General features: G+C 48.9%; 1 protein-coding gene across 1 annotated transcript in view; it reads left to right on the top strand.

The window, feature by feature from the left end:
* Positions 1–17,705, top strand: part of LOC146058553 (cilia- and flagella-associated protein 337-like) — an 86,040-nt gene that overhangs the window by 15,896 nt on the left and 52,439 nt on the right. The window contains exons 8-11 of the mRNA XM_083170836.1: positions 1,724–1,816; positions 7,121–7,166; positions 12,962–13,008; positions 15,711–15,831. Of these exons, the coding sequence (XP_083026962.1) occupies positions 1,724–1,816; positions 7,121–7,166; positions 12,962–13,008; positions 15,711–15,831 (307 nt within the window). The remainder of the gene's footprint in view (positions 1–1,723; positions 1,817–7,120; positions 7,167–12,961; positions 13,009–15,710; positions 15,832–17,705) is intronic.

Here is a 17,705-nt window from a genome sequence, read left to right as displayed (position 1 = left end):
GAGCTTGTGCAGGCTGGCGGAGAGGAAATCCATTTGACGGGGTCACCATCAGCTAAGGTGGCTGGGAGTGGCTACCCTGCCCGTCTCCGCTTCAGGGAGGCGGGCAGGGCGAGTGGGGGCTACGGGGAACAGCGGGGTGCTGCGGGGAGCCGACAGAGGGCGGCGGAGGGCTCCGACAGAATGACGTGCGCGTCTTGTGTGCACGGGCCCCCTTCTTTTAAACGGCTCGCATCGGCGATACTATCGCCAGGGGCAGCTCCATTGAGGAACAGTATTTCCTGCACTATATAAGAAACTGTAAATAAATAATAAATATAAGGGCAGAGGCAAGGACGGTGGCTCCGTAAGGAGCCCGTCCCTGCGAACTGCGAAGCCGGGTGCCGGGGGGTCAGCGCATGGGCGCCCTAGATTGGTGAAAAGGCCTCAGAACCTGATACTTCTCTCTGTAGAAGTGCTAGGCAGGGTACAAACTAGGACAATGTGTATATTGGCCAACATCACGCCGGACGGGACTAGATGTAGGTGAGCCATACAGAGTGCATGCTATAGCTTGATATTTTCATCATTGGCCACATTCAGCTGCATGGCGTCAGGACATGTAGCAGAACAAATAGGATGACCTCAAAGTCGGCAGGTGGGAGCACGCTACAAACAATGTGCACAGCCTTAAAGTCTGTGGGGGAGATTCTCTAAGAATCTCCGCCCCCTTCGCCGCCCATCGCATTTATAATTATCGCATATGTTGTAACATATGCGATAATTATAGCAAAGGACAGCTCTTGCGTTAAGAGCTGTCCTTTGCGGTGAGAGTCGCCGGGTCCCTCACACACCCGGCGCTGCTGCTGCGCCGGGCTCTCCTCCTCCCTGCACCCGGAAGAGGATCAGTGCAGGGAGGAGGTCACAGGTCCGGGCAGCACTGCGCTGTGCTGCCCGGACACAGGTGAGGGGGCGATTTTTCTGGCGATGCCCCCCGCCGCGGTAACCCGGCGAGGGATGCTTACAGCATCCCAAAATGCGGTAAAAACCCCGATAACGGGGTTTCTACCGCATTTTTAGCTTAGAGAATCTCCCCCTGTATCTTTCCCTACAGTATATGTTACTTATGTTCAACTAATCACATAAACTATCAATGATTATATGTAGGTAGAATACATGTATTTATTGTATCGAGATGGAACATGGTAGATCATGCTACTGCAATGATAGTTGGAGGGGATGGGGCATAACATTTTGCACTCTTGTTACTGATGCCCCATATGTCATATCCGTACTGGGCAAAGACGACAGTGTCCAACAACATTGCATCAAACCGCAGCTGGTATTGCACTGCATAGTTGATCTGTATAAGCCAATGGGACAGATGTATCAAGCTTCAAAAAGTGATAAAGGGGAGAATGATAAACAGCCAGCCAATCATTTTTTAAACCCAACATGTAACATGGCTGGCTGTTTATCACTCTCCATTTTATCACTTTTTGAAGCTTGATACATCTGGCCCTATAGGTACTAATATTCCGCCAGTAGAACTTTTCAAAAGTAGTAATAAAAAACTGATGTTCTTGTTGGAACATTGGGAGAGATTCAGGTAAAAAAGTGTTATCAACATAATCATTTATAATAACTACACCCATTTGGGTCCCAGGTTCCTCTCTGTAGATGCTTATGATCTTTTTCATCTTACAAAATGCAGAATCCATTTCCACATTGTTTATTCTGTGTGTAGGGATCGGGAGATCCAGCAGTACGAGCTGTCTAACCTGGAACCATACTGCCAGATAACAGGACTGGAATCTACGCCTCTCAAATTAGATTACTGGTAAAGTATGATTATAAACATCACAGCAGGGGTGACATTTATAAGGGGATAACTTTTATATTGCAGAAATTATATTATTCTTAGGTAAAGCACAGTCCTTGCAGCAGAAGTCATTATTTAAACAGTATGTAATGCAAAAGAAATATTGAACTGTTTAGTTCTGCAGATGTATAGAGCTCACTAAGGGCCTTATTCTAGTTCACTCTTAGAGGCAAATTCCTTCTTAGCTGGACAAAACCATGTGCACTGCAGGTGGGGCTGATGTAACAGGTACAGAGAGAATTAGATTTGTGTGGGGTTTTTCTTCAAAGTGAAATCTATATTGCAGTGTTTTAAAGCAGTCAGTATTTTCCCTGCACAGAAACAAAATAACTCACCCAAAGCCACTGGCGTAACTAAGCCACCGCAGCCCCCGCCATGGCGGGGAGGCGCAGAGTAACTATGGGCGCCTGGGGGGCTATAGTTACATGCTGCGCTGCTGCCCGGCCGCATCTGCGGTCACTGCCCGTCACTCGCTCCCGGCGCCGGCTCCTGCTGATAATGAAAAGTGACACTTAGAAAATGTCTGCCCCCGTATTGCAGACAGTTTTGGCAGCCATTTTCTAAGAGTCACTTTTCATTATCAGCAGGAGCCGGCGCCGGGAGCGAGTGACGGGACAGTGACGCAGATGCGGCCGGGCAGCAGCGCAGCGGTGACTGAGGGAGACAGTGACCGGCAGGTATGAGAATGGGGGGGGGGCGCCGAAAAAATTTGGGGGGGGGCGCCGAAAAAATTTGGCGGGGGGGCGCAAAATATATAGTTACGCCACTGCCCAAAGCTAAATCTTTCTGCGCATGTTACATCTGCCCCACCTGCAGTGCACATGGTTTTGTCCAGCTAAGAAGGAATTTGCCACTAAGAGTGAACTAGAATAAGGCCCTAAGTAACAGCAGTGTCTTACTTTACCAACATAAACCAATGTGTAAGTGTTACTTAACATTGAATAACAGTCTTTAGCTAGAATAGCTCATTTGCATAGCACATCTCATACTTGTGGCCTGATTCTGGTATTTATGGTAATGCTGCAGGGGAGCGACTGTGCTATACCGAACATCTAATATGGTAATGCTGCAGGGAAGCGCCTGTGCAATACCGTACAACTAATATGGTAATGCTGCAGGGAAGCGACTGTGCAATACTGTACATCTAATATGGTAATGCTGCAGGGAAGCGACTGTGCAATACTGTACATCTAATATGGTAATGCTGCAGGGAAGTGCCTGTGCAATACCGTACAACTATTATGGTAATGCTGCAGGGAAGCGTCTGAGCAATACTGTACAACTAATATGGTAATGCTGCAGGGAAGCGCCTGTGCATCATTCTACAACTTATATGGTAATGCTGCAGGGAAGCGCGTGTGCAATACCGTACAACTAATATGGTAATGCTGCAGGGAATCGTCTGAGCAATACTGTACAACTAATATGGTAATGCTGCAGGGAAGCGCCTGTGCAATACCGTACAACTGATATGGTAATGCTGCAGGGAAGCGCCTGTGCAATACTGTACAATTAATATGGTAATGCTGCAGGGAAGCCCCTGTGCAATTCCGTACATCTAATATGGTAATGCTGCAGGGACGCGCCTGTGCATCATTGTATAACTAATATGGTAATGCTGCAGGGAAGCGCCTGTGCATCATTGTATAACTAATATGGTAATGCTGCAGGGAAGCACCTGTGCATCATTGTATAACTAATATGGTAATGCTGCAGGAGGCGTTTGTAAGAAAAATAGAATACTCCGTCAGCATTTGCAATGGGGAAGGTGTGAGTGCCACGGAGGGTGCCTATTTAATCAGTCCCGGGAACAACAATTTCTGTCAGCTCTGTGCCTGGTTTAAAGTTACTTATTATTGTTTATTTTTTTGCCTTGCTCCCAATTCAGAATTAGTCCAATAATGTGTAACGTATTCACACTGAGTATTTCCTATATGTCAGAACATGTTACAAGATGTTATACAGTACTTAAGCCGCTTAGGTGTTTGTTACATGTCTCAAAAATATTTTTGAAGTTGATGATAATTATTTCAATAATAAGCCCTGTTCTCTGCGGTCATGTTACCATGACAGCATTACTTTTTTCGATTGATGCTGCTAAGTAACGTCGGCTTACAGCTGTATTGTTATCCTATTAGCCACATACAACCTGTAAACTGTCAAAACACAATTCACTTTTAAACATTGTTGTAATGGAGATTACTGCTGATGAAATGCAAATAGTGTGTTCCAGGTGCTATTTATCTGTACACATTGGTTGACCTATAAGTAGGGCCGGAAACAGAAATCTTGGGGCCCTGTACAATGATATTTCTGGGGCCCCCCACCTAATCCCAAATCCATACAACCCTCTTCTGCATGAGCCTCATTAAACCTTTCACTGCTCCAGATCCTGCTTTCAGGTGCAGACATCACGGCTGTGCGTCTGCGGCCCTAGGCTGTGCGCACACACAGAGTAGATGGCTCTGAGCGCCAAGTGGCAGGGAGCACACACAGTAGATGGCAGTATCACGCAGTGAATAAGTCACACTCAGCCACACACAGATAGACGGCTGGGCCGCGAGGGTCACTGACAGGCCAGCTAGTACAGGCGGTGGCATGGAAGCTCTGGGGCCCTTCAGATCGCTGGAGCCCGTCACACTTGTCCCCCTTGACCCCTTCTGTCACCGGCCCTGCTTATAAGGCATTTTACATTGATACCTGGGGCATCACTTCACACAGGCCCCATGAGTACTTTACACCTATATTTCCCAAGTGTCAAGAAAAGCAATGTGCCCGGGCACTGAGCCCTTTCAATAAACAATAACATAGAACAATGCCCTGGGGACATGACATGTGTTATTGGACAATGACCAGGTCTGATTCTGTGGCAGAGGTACAGCAGTAATAGTTCTAGTTCCTTTCATCGGTATTAGGACTCATGATAGATTGACTTTAGTATGACAGTCATAAGGTCGACCACTATATGTCAACAGGGTCAAAAGGTCGAGAGTCAAATGGTCAACATGAGTTTAAAAAAAAAATTGAGCCGACATGTGCCGACAGGCTGTATTTCATGCCCTATCATCATCCACTACGGCGTGGAAGGAGAATATAATAGTGTGCCCGAAGCATGGCGAGCTCTGCGAGGGGACACGGTACACTTAGACGTGTCCATACTGACCTATGTTAACATAGAAAAAAAAACGCACGTCGACCTTTTTCATGTCGACCTTTTGACCCTGTCGATGTTTTGAATGTCGACCGTTTGACCCTGTGGACCTTTTGACTGTGAACCTATAGTGGCTGACCTTATGACTGTAGACCTAGACATTGTAGATCTAAAATACCATAACCCTTTCATCTATCTCCTACTAGCTTAATCCTGTACTATTGATGGTTGATGGTTTAAATTCATTAAACTTTCGGCAGTAAATAATGTTATATGACAGTGAATTCAGCAGAGGGATGTTCACGTTTTACAGGTGAAAGTCAGACACAGCTGATTGGATAGTGGCCTTTTTCCAGCCAATATTCTGTGTGCATTCTGGCCGATGGCTGGCAGTTGAATGGTGCCCAGATCAAATAATGAATTGTATTCAGAAATTATATTGGCTACATTTTGGAAACACAACAGTGCAATGAAGTAAAATAACTCAGAAGTTCCATTATCAGCAAAGGCAGCTATTCTCTGTGCATGGGCCACTACGTAGCACTAATTCTCATGTTCTCTGTGCTGGGTGTAATTCTCAGGTGTCACATTGCTGTGATTCCCCCACGGTATCTCTACTCAGTTGTTTGTACTGAGCACAGCGCAGTGCCTTAGGAACAGGCTATAGTGTCATTTAGAGGTGGATTTTCCACAAGGCAGGTCCCTTGCTCGCCTAGGGCTCAGTAGGTCCCAAAGGGCCCCATAAAGATATTGTTTGAATCCCGGTAAACTAATTCATGCTGGGGGGGACCAGTGCTGCAAGTAAAAAAAAATTCTTGGTGGTACTGATAGCCTCCACCAAAAATGGGCATGGCCATGTGTCCTGAGGGGGCGTGGTCACACAATGCTAGAGGAGTGACTAAATGACAATAGTGGTGTGGTATCAGGAGACAGGGAATGAGAAAAAGGGAATGACTGGGGGTGGGTTGGTTATTGCTTGGTGGAGAGCTGGCCGTTTGTGCTTACAGTTGTGGAGCCTGCTCTTCATGCTTTCGGCATACAGCACCAATCATAACGCTGGGTGGGTGGGCTGCAGATGCATTATATTTAAACTTAAAATAAAAAATAGAATTGTCAGTGGGTAAGTGGTACTGCGTACCTGCAACATATTTCTTACAGGTACTCCGTACCACGCCGTACCCCCTTACTTTCAACACTGGGGGGGACCCAGTGAATAAGTTTTGCCCTGGGGGCCCTCACTAATGTTAAGACAGCCCTGTTCACATGTCCATGTAGGTGAACCATCCTTTTAAATTGATATTTAATAAAAGTTAAATTTTATATTTTTTCTTGGGATACTTTATTGCAAGCATACATACCAAAGAAATGCCATATGGCAAAATTAGCCAGTTTTGGGTGCCCCTTGTAGGAATCCCTTTTTCTTTCTCTCTTCTTTAGTACATATTTGAGAGATTCATGGGAAGCACCTTCCTGCTTGTGAAATACTGAATTTACAGAAACCTAATTTATTTATTTATTATTATTTACAGTTTCTTATATAGCGCAGCATATTCCGTTGCACTTTACAATTGGAAACGACAGTGATTAAACAAACTGGGTAGATACAAACCGACACGGAGGAGGGAGGGATAATTTACAGGGATGATCTGTCAAATAGGTACTTGTTTAGTTTCACGGTGGCAGATATTGCATGCGATTTGCATGTGATTTGCATAAGATTTGATGTGCGATGCGATTTATTACCTGTTCATAACCACACTATCCACTACGACGTGGAGTTGATTTTATATAGTGTGGCGAGCACATGCGGAATACATGTAAAGTAATCCACGGCCGCTCGCCACACTATATAAAATCAACTCCTTGCCGTAGTGGATAGTGGGATTATGAACAGGTACTAAATCGCATTGTACGCAAATCGCATGCAAATCGCATGCGATATATCTGCCGCCGTGAAACTAAACAAGTACCGTCAAATATACTAATAGACTGTGCGGATTAATTCCTCTGTCGAGATGATTAATAAGTAATAAAATTGGGTACCTACTTTATTACTCATTAATCATTATATTTAAAATAGTGTCCAAAATATTTTTTGTTTCTCTTTTCAGTGTAACAGATAATGATGAATGTCTGATTTTATACGGAGATGACAAGGTAAGCTTGTTGCAGAAAAACATTTTTGGCCTTAAGCATTTGACATTATGCAGCAGATGTATTAAGCCTGGTGATGTGATAAAGTGAAAGGTGATAACACACCAGATGTATGCACAGGCAGGGCGGGACAGCAATAATAAGTGAGGCAGAGATGTATGCACAGGCAGGGCGGGACAGCACTAATAAGTGAGGCAGAGATGTATGCACAGGCAGGGCCGGACAGCGCTAATAAGTGAGGCAGAGATGTATGCACAGGCAGGGCGGGACAGCAATAATAAGTGAGGCAGAGATGTATGCACAGGCAGGGCGGGACAGCGCTAATAAGTGAGGAAGAGATGTGTGCACAGGCAGGGCGGGACAGCTCTAATAAGTGAGGCAGAGATGTATGCACAGGCAGGGCGGGACAGCGCTAATAAGTGAGGCAGAGATGTATGCACAGGCAGCGCCGGACAGCGCTAATAAGTGAGGCAGAGATGTATGCACAGGCAGGGCGGGACAGCGCTAATAAGTGAGGCAGAGATGTATGCACAGGCCGGGCGGGACAGCGCTAATAAGTGAGGCAGAGATGTATGCACAGGCAGCGCCGGACAGCGCTAATAAGTGAGGCAGAGATGTATGCACAGGCAGGGCGGGACAGCGCTAATAAGTGAGGCAGAGATGTATGCACAGGCCGGGCGGGACAGCAATAATAAGTGAGGCAGAGATGTATGCACAGGCAGGGCGGGACAGCGCTAATAAGTGAGGCAGAGATGTATGCACAGGCCGGGCGGGACAGCAATAATAAGTGAGGCAGAGATGTATGCACAGGCAGGGCGGGACAGCGCTAATAAGTGAGGCAGAGATGTATGCACAGGCAGGGCAGCACAGCGCTAATAAGTGCAGCAGAGATGTATGCACAGGCAGGGCGGGACAGCAATAATAAGTGAGGCAGAGATGTGTGCACAGGCAGGGCGGAACTGTGCTAATAAGTGAGGCAGAGATGTATGCACAGACAGGGCGGGACAGCAATAATAAGTGAGGCAGAGATGTATGCACAGGCAGGGCGGGACAGCGCTAATAAGTGAGGCAGAGATGTATGCACAGGCAGGGCCGGACAGCACTAATAAGTGAGGCAGAGATGTATGCACAGGCAGGGCGGGACAGCGCTAATAAGTGCAGCAGAGATGTATGCACAGGCAGGGCGGGACAGCGCTAATAAGTGAGGCAGAGATGTATGCACAGGCAGGGCGGGACAGCGCTAATAAGTGAGGCAGAGATGTATGCACAGGCAGGGCGGGACAGCTCTAATAAGTGAGGCAGAGATGTATGCACAGGCAGGGCGGGACAGCGCTAATTAGTGAGGCAGAGATGTATGCACAGGCAGGGTGGGACAGCGCTAATAAGTGAGGCAGAGATGTATGCACAGGCAGGGCGGGACAGCACTAATAAGTGAGGCAGAGATGTATGCACAGGCAGGGCGGGACAGCGCTAATAAGTGCAGCAGAGATGTATGCACAGGCAGGGTGGGACAGCGCTAATAAGTGAGGCAGAGATGTATGCACAGGCCGGGCGGGACAGCAATAATAAGTGAGGCAGAGATGTATGCACAGGCAGGGCGGGACAGCGCTAATAAGTGAGGCAGAGATGTATGCACAGGCAGGGCGGGACAGCGCTAATAAGTGAGGCAGAGATGTATGCACAGGCAGGGCAGCACAGCGCTAATAAGTGCAGCAGAGATGTATGCACAGGCAGGGCGGGACAGCAATAATAAGTGAGGCAGAGATGTGTGCACAGGCAGGGCGGGACAGCGCTAATAAGTGAGGCAGAGATGTATGCACAGGCAGGGCGGGACAGCGCTAATAAGTGAGGCAGAGATGTATGCACAGGCAGGGCGGGACAGCGCTAATAAGTGAGGCAGAGATGTATGCACAGGCAGGGCGGGACAGCTCTAATAAGTGAGGCAGAGATGTATGCACAGGCAGGGCGGGACAGCGCTAATTAGTGAGGCAGAGATGTATGCACAGGCAGGGCGGGACAGCGCTAATAAGTGAGGCAGAGATGTATGCACAGGCAGGGCGGGACAGCACTAATAAGTGAGGCAGAGATGTATGCACAGGCAGGGCGGGACAGCGCTAATAAGTGCAGCAGAGATGTATGCACAGGCAGGGTGGGACAGCGCTAATAAGTGAGGCAGAGATGTATGCACAGGCCGGGCGGGACAGCAATAATAAGTGAGGCAGAGATGTATGCACAGGCAGGGCGGAACAGCGCTAATAAGTGAGGCAGAGATGTGTGCACAGGCAGGGCGGGACAGCGCTAATAAGTGAGGCAGAGATGTATGCACAGGCAGGGCGGGACAGCGCTAATAAGTGAGGCAGAGATGTATGCACAGGCAGGGCGGGACAGCGCTAATAAGTGAGGCAGAGATGTATGCACAGGCAGGGCCGGACAGCACTAATAAGTGAGGCAGAGATGTATGCACAGGCAGCGCGGGACAGCAATAATAAGTAAGGCAGAGATGTATGCACAGGCAGGGCGGGACAGCGCTAATAAGTGAGGCAGAGATGTATGCACAGGCAGGGCGGGACAGTGCTAATAAGTGAGCCAGAGATGTATGCACAGGCAGGGCGGGACAGTGCTAATAAGTGAGGCAGAGATGTATGCACAGGCAGGGCGGGACAGCGCTAATAAGTGAGGCAGAGATGTATGCACAGGCAGGGCGGGACAGCGCTAATAAGTGAGGCAGAGATGTATGCACAGGCAGGGCGGGACAGCAATAATAAGTGAGGCAGAGATGTATGCACAGGCAGGGCGGGACAGCGCTAATAAGTGAGGCAGAGATGTATGCACAGGCAGGGCCGGACAGCACTAATAAGTGAGGCAGAGATGTATGCACAGGCAGGGTGGGACAGCGCTAATAAGTGCAGCAGAGATGTATGCACAGGCAGGGCCGGACAGCACTAATAAGTGCGGCAGAGATGTATGCACAGGCAGGGCGGGACAGCGCTAATAAGTGAGGCAGAGATGTATGCACAGGCAGGGCGGGACAGCGCTAATAAGTGAGGCAGAGATGTATGCACAGGCAGGGCGGGACAGCACTAATTAGTGAGGCAGAGATGTATGCACAGGCAGGGTGGGACAGCGCTAATAAGTGAGGCAGAGATGTATGCACAGGCCGGGCGGGACAGCAATAATAAGTGAGGCAGAGATGTATGCACAGGCAGGGTGGGACAGCGCTAATAAGTGAGGCAGAGATGTGTGCACAGGCAGGGCGGGACAGCGCTTATAAGTGCAGCAGAGATGTATGCACAGGCAGGACTGAACAGCGCTAATAAGTGCAGCAGAGATGTATGCACAGGCAGGACGGGACAGCGCTAATAAGTGAGGCAGAGTTGTATGCACAGGCAGGGCGGAACAGTGCTAATAAGTGCAGCAGAGATGTATGCACAGGCAGGACGGAACAGCGCTAATAAGTGCAGCAGAGATGTATGCACAGGCAGGACGGAACAGCGCTAATAAGTGCAGCAGAGATGTATGCACAGGCAGGATGGGACAGCAGCGCTAACAAGTGAGGCAGAGATGTATGCACAGGCAGGGCGGAACAGTGCTAATAATTGCAGCAGAGATGTATGCACAGGCAGGACGGAACAGCGCTAATAAGTGCAGCAGAGATGTATGCACAGGCAGGACGGGACAGCGCTAATAAGTGAGGCAGAGATGTATGCACAGGCAGGGCGGGACAGCTCTAATAAGTGAGGCAGAGATGTATGCACAGGCAGGGCGGGACAGCACTAATTAGTGAGGCAGAGATGTATGCACAGGCAGGGCGGGACAGCGCTAATAAGTGAGGCAGAGATGTATGCACAGGCAGGGCGGGACAGCGCTAATAATTGCAGCAGAAATGAAGGCTATGTACAGGCAGACAGGGACACTGACAGGTCTACCGGGACCTGGTAAAACAGAGGGGGCATGATCACAAGAAGAGGAGGTGTCAACTCCACTCTGAAGAAAAACTACTGTATATACTTTATTTTGGACAGGCAGCAAGGTGCGGGGTGCAGAGAGCAGGGTTCAGGGTGCGGATGGATGGGATTGCACACAGGGACACGGACGGGCTGCTGCTGCCTCTTTCCATAGCTGCACACACAGCACTGAGCAGTGTGTGCTGAGCTGGGGATATAGGGGCCCACATACAGATATAGGGGCCCATTTATCAAACCATATTTGCGGCTAAATCCCCGAAAACACCCGTTTTCGGGATTTAGCCGCAAATATTAAGTATCTCCAGGGCCGGTGCTAGGGTGTCCGGCACCCTCCTGCAAACCATACATTTTGCGCCCTTTCACATTGCCATTGCAACAAGCTGCAGCCAGATTGTGGGAGTGTATGCAACATGCGATCCTATGGAGGTGCATGTATATGTATGCATACACCATCTCAGTGCTGTGTCCGCAAAATGTTGCAGGCACTAAAGGTGCCCATACATGCTGCGAGAATCGCATACCTTATGGGCTAGATCGCATTGCACGTATCGAAAGCAGTACAAAAAGTGCAGAACTCGTGACTGAGAGGGAAATGAGGGGAGAGAAGGAGGAGATGGAAGATAAGGGGAGGATATAGAGGGGGTGTTGTGTTGAGGACTGGCAGTGCACTGGCACAGCACACTGAGAAGATGGAAGGAAGGTGAGGCGGCGCTGCTGCCTGTTCGTCATTTGATTGACAGCTGACAGGTGCAGGGAATAAGGGATAGGGGGTGGATCCGGACATGACCTGTCATTCAGGCATTCACAGACAGCGCTATATGCCTCAGCGCAAGTGTCCGTGAGGAAGAGGGGGAAGGTCGCAGGAGGAGGACAGTGTGTGCGCGGTGCAGGGACCTGCTCAGCCTCTCCATACTGCCGCCCGCTGTCATACAGGCACTGCGGGCAGCGTGCAGGAGGCAGTGACAGTGAGGGCTGAGGCAGCTTTAGCAAAGCAGGGGGGGAGACAGCGCCTTTTCAGCATGGCGCCTCCCTGCTTTGCAGGAGCTGCTGAGTGGGTAGCGCCGGCCCTGAGTATCTCCTAAATGTATCAAAGGGGGACCGCAGCAGGGATATCCGATCCCTGCTGCGATCCCCCCTGCACCGCCGCCGGCCGCATCCCCCATAGGTTTCTATGGGGGATGCGAAGCTGCCCGATGTATTAACATCAGGCAGCCCGGCTTCGCATCCCTGGGCTATCGCCATTCTGGGATGGCGATAGCCCATTGTAGCCTATGGCTACGTGATCGCACTGCGAGCGGGGCAGTGCGGTCACAGGGGTCGGCGGGGTCAGCACATAACTGCGCATGTGCAGACCCCCCGGCTTCCGGGTTAGGACTTCGCAGGGACAGGCTCCTATCGGAGCCCTGTCCCTGCGCCCTTCTAATGATACATCCCGGCGGTGTACTTCAACACCGCAATGCGATGTCCGGCGATGCCACTGCGCGGGCATCGCACTATATTGATAAATGCACCCCGTAGGCTGTGCTGCAGCAGAAGCCTGTCCTTTCTCACTAACTGCCTGGTTCTCTGCAATGCAGGAGGGGGGAGCGGGACCCGGGACTCTCCATGAGACCCAGGCCTGGGTAAAAAGTACCCGCTCCCCCCCCAGTCTCTGCACCATTGCAGGCAGCGTGGAACAGCGCTAATAAGTGAAGCAGAGATGAGGGCTATGCGCAGGGTTCAGTAGGGCTGTCAGCACCCCTAGTTACCCCAAAATTGCTCCTAAATGATTGGCAAAAAAAATAACGGTCGATCAGTGTTATCATTCATGTTTCTTTGTGCCCATTATTACAGGGATGTGTGAATATTCTTCTTTTCACATCAATAGGAGAAACATTAAGGTAAAAAGAAAAATCTCTGACAAATAAGATATCAATATTAAAGGTACATTATTAAAAAAAAGTAATTTTGTATATTTCTATTTAATTGATTCGGAATCATTGGCCAAAATGTACTAAGATGAGAGTTCTATTTTACATGGGATGTTGCTATGGGCAACCAACCAGAATCGACTTCCTATACAGGATCTGATTGGTTGCCTTTGCCATGTGAAATAGAACTCCCATCTTAGTAAATGTCTCCCATTGTATTTGAAGAGTCCAATGTGTCAACAGAAAGCATATTCACTCAATTAGCTTTCCCCTTACTCTCCTCTGGCACTTTCAGGGAAGATAAAGACAATTGCCGTGACCCCCAAAATAATAACCATTGTTATTTTTGTGATTTTTTTTTGGGGGGGGGGGACTTATGTGTGTGCAGATGACTCCAACTATGATTAGCCAGTTACTTAACTAGTGGTATTAGTTTATTGAAGGGGTTTGGGCAGAACTCTGCGGGTACTCACCGAAGTGCTGCTGTTCTGCCAGTGGTTCTAGTTCTGAGGGAGAGCTGTCATCCGGTCACTCTGGGGCTCCAAGTGTGGTGGCCACTGTAGTGTCAGGGTTCTACCATGTTGGCTCATGTCACCAGTGGGAGTCTGACTTTTGCCCAGCTGACTTGTTCCACCAATGGGCAGGCCAGGATGTAGAAGGGACAACATGACGCATCAGCATATTGCCTATATAACATTGCACAGCCTGCCTCACACCATGGCTCCTGACTGCTGGCGTTCAGACTCCAGTTTGTGCACTTCTAGTCAGACTCTAGTTGGACCAAGTTCCAGCCCGGTACCACTTCCAGCTCAGCATGTAGCATTACCGGACACAGTTCAGTACCAGCAATCCCAGTCCCAGCCTGGTTCAATACCGGTATTGCCTAGGTCCAGTTCCAGTCTGGTATGTAGCATTACCAGTCCCAGCCCGGTTAAATACCAGCATTACCGGTCCCAGACCAATTCCTGTGTAGTGTGCAGCAGTACTGCTCCCATCCCGGTTCAATGCCAGCAATACTGGTCTTAGTCCCAATCCAATACCAGCAACCAGTACCAGGTACTGGTGTGTAGCAGTACTGGTCCCAGCCGGTTCTGTACCAGCAATAATGGTTACAGTCTGGTTCAGTAACAGAAGTACTGATCGGAGCTTGGTTCGGTACCAGAAATAACGGCCCCAGCCTGGGTCAATACCAGCAATACCAGTTTCCTCCCAGAGAAAGTTCCAGCAGCCAGTTCCAGTGGCATGTAACAGTACCAGTCCCAGCCCAGTTAAATACCAGCAATGCCGGTACCAGCCCAGTTCTAGTCTGGGGTGAATCGTTACAGTTCTAGTCCGAGGTGAATCAGTACTGGTTCCAGCCTGGTTCAGTACCAGCAATACTGGTCCTAACTTTGTTCAGAACCAGCAACACTGATCTCAGACCAGTCCGGTGCCATTAATACTATTCCCAATGAGTCTAGTGTCAGTAGTACTGATCCCAGCCCGGTTCTAATTCCAGCAGCCAGTTCCAGCCCGGTGTGCAGTAATACAGTAATTAAAAGGGGCAGGCTAGATGGGTCAAGTAAGTTGTTCTTATCTGACCTCAAATTCTATATTTCTATATCAGTTCCAGCCAGGTTCAGTATAAGCAGTACTGGTCCCAGCCCGGTTGTGGTCTCCAGAAGCCAGCTCAGGTAGTAGTAGTAGTGTGGACCTCAGCCCAGTTGGAGTTCCAGCAGCTGGTTCCAACTGCTGTGAGTATAACTCCAGCACCGTCCTGTTCCAGCACCAGATCCGGCTCCTCCCTAGCCCTACTTAGTCCATTAAGGAGAGCCGTATCAAACCACCCTACTTCCAGCCTTTAGGAGCACCTGACAGAGAAGCATTTAGCACTCCGCCAGGCAGTGGCGTAACTATAAATTTTGCTCCCCCCTGCCAAAAATAATTGGAGCGCCCCCCCCCCCCCCTTCCTCATCTGAGTGCCAAAACAGGGACATTTAACAAATGAAATAAAAAATGAAATATAGATATCTATACATTTCAAAAAATGACACCTGGGTTTTGCATAGTTAATGGGATATACACACACACTGTGACACACTTTGTGTGACACTCACCCCCTCTTAAACACCCGTTATGCTCCATGCTAGTGTGCTACAGGCTCCAGAGAGTCCACCCTGTAAGAAAAGTCTCAGAAGTCACGCTGGAAGTAGGGGACAGTCTGCAAACTACTTGCCGCTATACAAGTGTAATCAAGAGTGTATGAATACACTTGTAAAGTGGACAATAGTTTACAGACTATCCCTTAATCCAGTGTGTGACTGTGACTGTGTGAGCTCTAGCAGACCTGAGAGGACTCGGGAGGACGGGACTGCATACAGAAGAAATAAATCAGTGCAGCTCCGTGACCCCAGTGCCCTCTCTTATCCTGCACAGCAGCAGAGAACTGAAGGCAAGTCAGGGAGAGCGCCCCGCAGACCCCCGGCTCCTCCAAGCCACTGCGGGGGTTGCTGTATGCTAACTACGCCACTGCCGCCAGGTGTTCCCAACCCTAGAACCGTGACATACACTGGTATTGGGGCGGTGTAGGAGATATGTCCCAGCTCAGAGTGGAATGGGAGATGCCACATAGGAATGATAACCTAATATTTAAATTATTCTTTACTGTGACAATATAAACATTTCCTTTTTAGAATGTGGAAGAAGATGCCCAGACCAGATGGTATAATGCCAACTGTTGGTATAGACAATGCTGTTCTGTCTCCCAATGTATCTTTCATTCGCTGGAAAGTTCATGGAGATTGGGTCACACAGGTAAGAGCTCATTGTCACTATATTACACATTATGATTATTCCTTTCTGTTAGGAGCCACAAGATTACACAGTGCTGTGCAAGTGGTACAGTATCAATACAACGCACCAGCCCCTCAAGTGAAAGTGTGGAGGCGGAGTCTTAGATATTCCACAGCTGCCACCACCTACAACAAGGATGTCTACCTCATAGACATCCTTAGTTCTGTGATAGGAGGACTTGGTGGCTCCGCCCAGATCTCAGTGCCCTATACAGCTGCCTAAAACTGGCTAACGGCAGAGCCGACCCCGAGATTAGGGACTCTGCATCTAATCAGCAGGCAGTGGGGAGTTGCAGTGGAACATTGAGGGTAATTCTGACCTGATCGCATGGCTGCGAATGTGCAACAGTCAGCGAAGCCGGCGTTTGTCGGTGGTAACTGGACATTAGAGAAAATGCAGGCGTGCCCAGACTGCACACACTGGAAAAATCATTCAATGGTTTGTCTATGGAATTGCAGCTATTTGCAGGCCGGCGATGATTTCGTAAGCTGCGCTGAGCAATTTGCAGGCTTGCAAGAAGTGGGATTTTCCTCTGGTGGGCTGCATATACCTGATTGCTGGGCTGCAGAAATTAGCATCGGTGCGATTAGCTCTGAATCAGCTGATAACGTCAGCGCCCCTCCCTCCCAACGGCCGGGGAACACCTGCTTTTACAGGGGCACTCATAGAAAACGCTGCGTTACTGCCCCCAAATGCCCGCAGGGTGTTAATCACCTTGCGAGCAGCCTTTGCTTGCTGTGTTCAGACGGACGGCTCACGCAAGCGCACTGTGTACCATGTGCATGCGCGGCCATCCAATAATCGCTCGGGCTCCATATTCGCAGTCCAGCAACTGGGTCTGAATCAGGCCCTTTGTATCAAGTTGGTTAGAAAAACCACATGGAAAAGGAGGCCAGTATGGGTTTTATAAAAAGTATCAACTACAGAAGCCATTGAAGTGACTAGGAGTCAATGTGCGCATGCGTCAGCCTCCCATTGACATCAATGGGACCTTCCCTATTAAGGGTAGCCCTTTGCTGTGCAGCCTAGCTGTGAAGCCAGTCCCCGGGCCGTCATGTTTTGGGTGGTATCAGCTGTGTGTGATATCACGCAGCCGCCACAGCCTGCCACACAAACAGGTCGCACATACCTGTATTGTCTGTACCGCACCTCCACGCAAAAATGCTTGGTCGGCAGCCCTTAGTCTGTTGTCGCAGTTTTCACAATGCGACCACAGTTTAAGGGGATCGCACACACAGATTGCAAAAAGTCCCCTAATAGCGATTTTTAGCAATTTACGTTGGGTACTGAATTAGTCTCAAAGGGAGGTATCCAATTAGCTACGGTAATTTACCATGGCGCTCAGTCTGCTTCATGATACACGTTTTATAATTATTGAGTAGTTCTGTTATCATACAATTGTACATATGAGTAAGTATTTTAATATCTGTGGCATCACTTTAGAAAAAATTCTTACATGGAATTTTAAAATACGTGTTTAAATTTTTCAGGATGGATTTGTGTAACCTCTCTTGTGCACAATGGGTTGTTAGATATTGGGCAGTACATACGGTGTAATGGTTAGCATTACTGCCTCACAGCACTGAGATCATAGGTTCGATTCCCACCATGGCCCTAACTGTGCAGAGTTTGTATATTCTCCCCGCGCTTGCGTGGGTATCCTCCAGGTACTCCGGTTTCCTCCCACATTAAAAAAATATACTGATAGGTGAATTGGCTCCGTACTAACACAATTAACCCTAGAATGTCTGTGTGTGCATGTGTATGTAGTAGGGAATATAGATTGTAAGCTCCACTGGGGCAGGCAGAAGTGCTGCAGAAAACATGTGTGCTAT

The sequence above is a fragment of the Crinia signifera genome, chromosome 2, assembly GCF_055691185.1.
Source record: "Crinia signifera chromosome 2, ASM5569118v1, whole genome shotgun sequence".
NCBI classification, from domain to species: Eukaryota; Metazoa; Chordata; class Amphibia; order Anura; family Myobatrachidae; genus Crinia; species Crinia signifera.
Note: the sequence above shows the minus strand (reverse complement) of the source record. Positions and strands in the feature narration are given on the sequence as shown.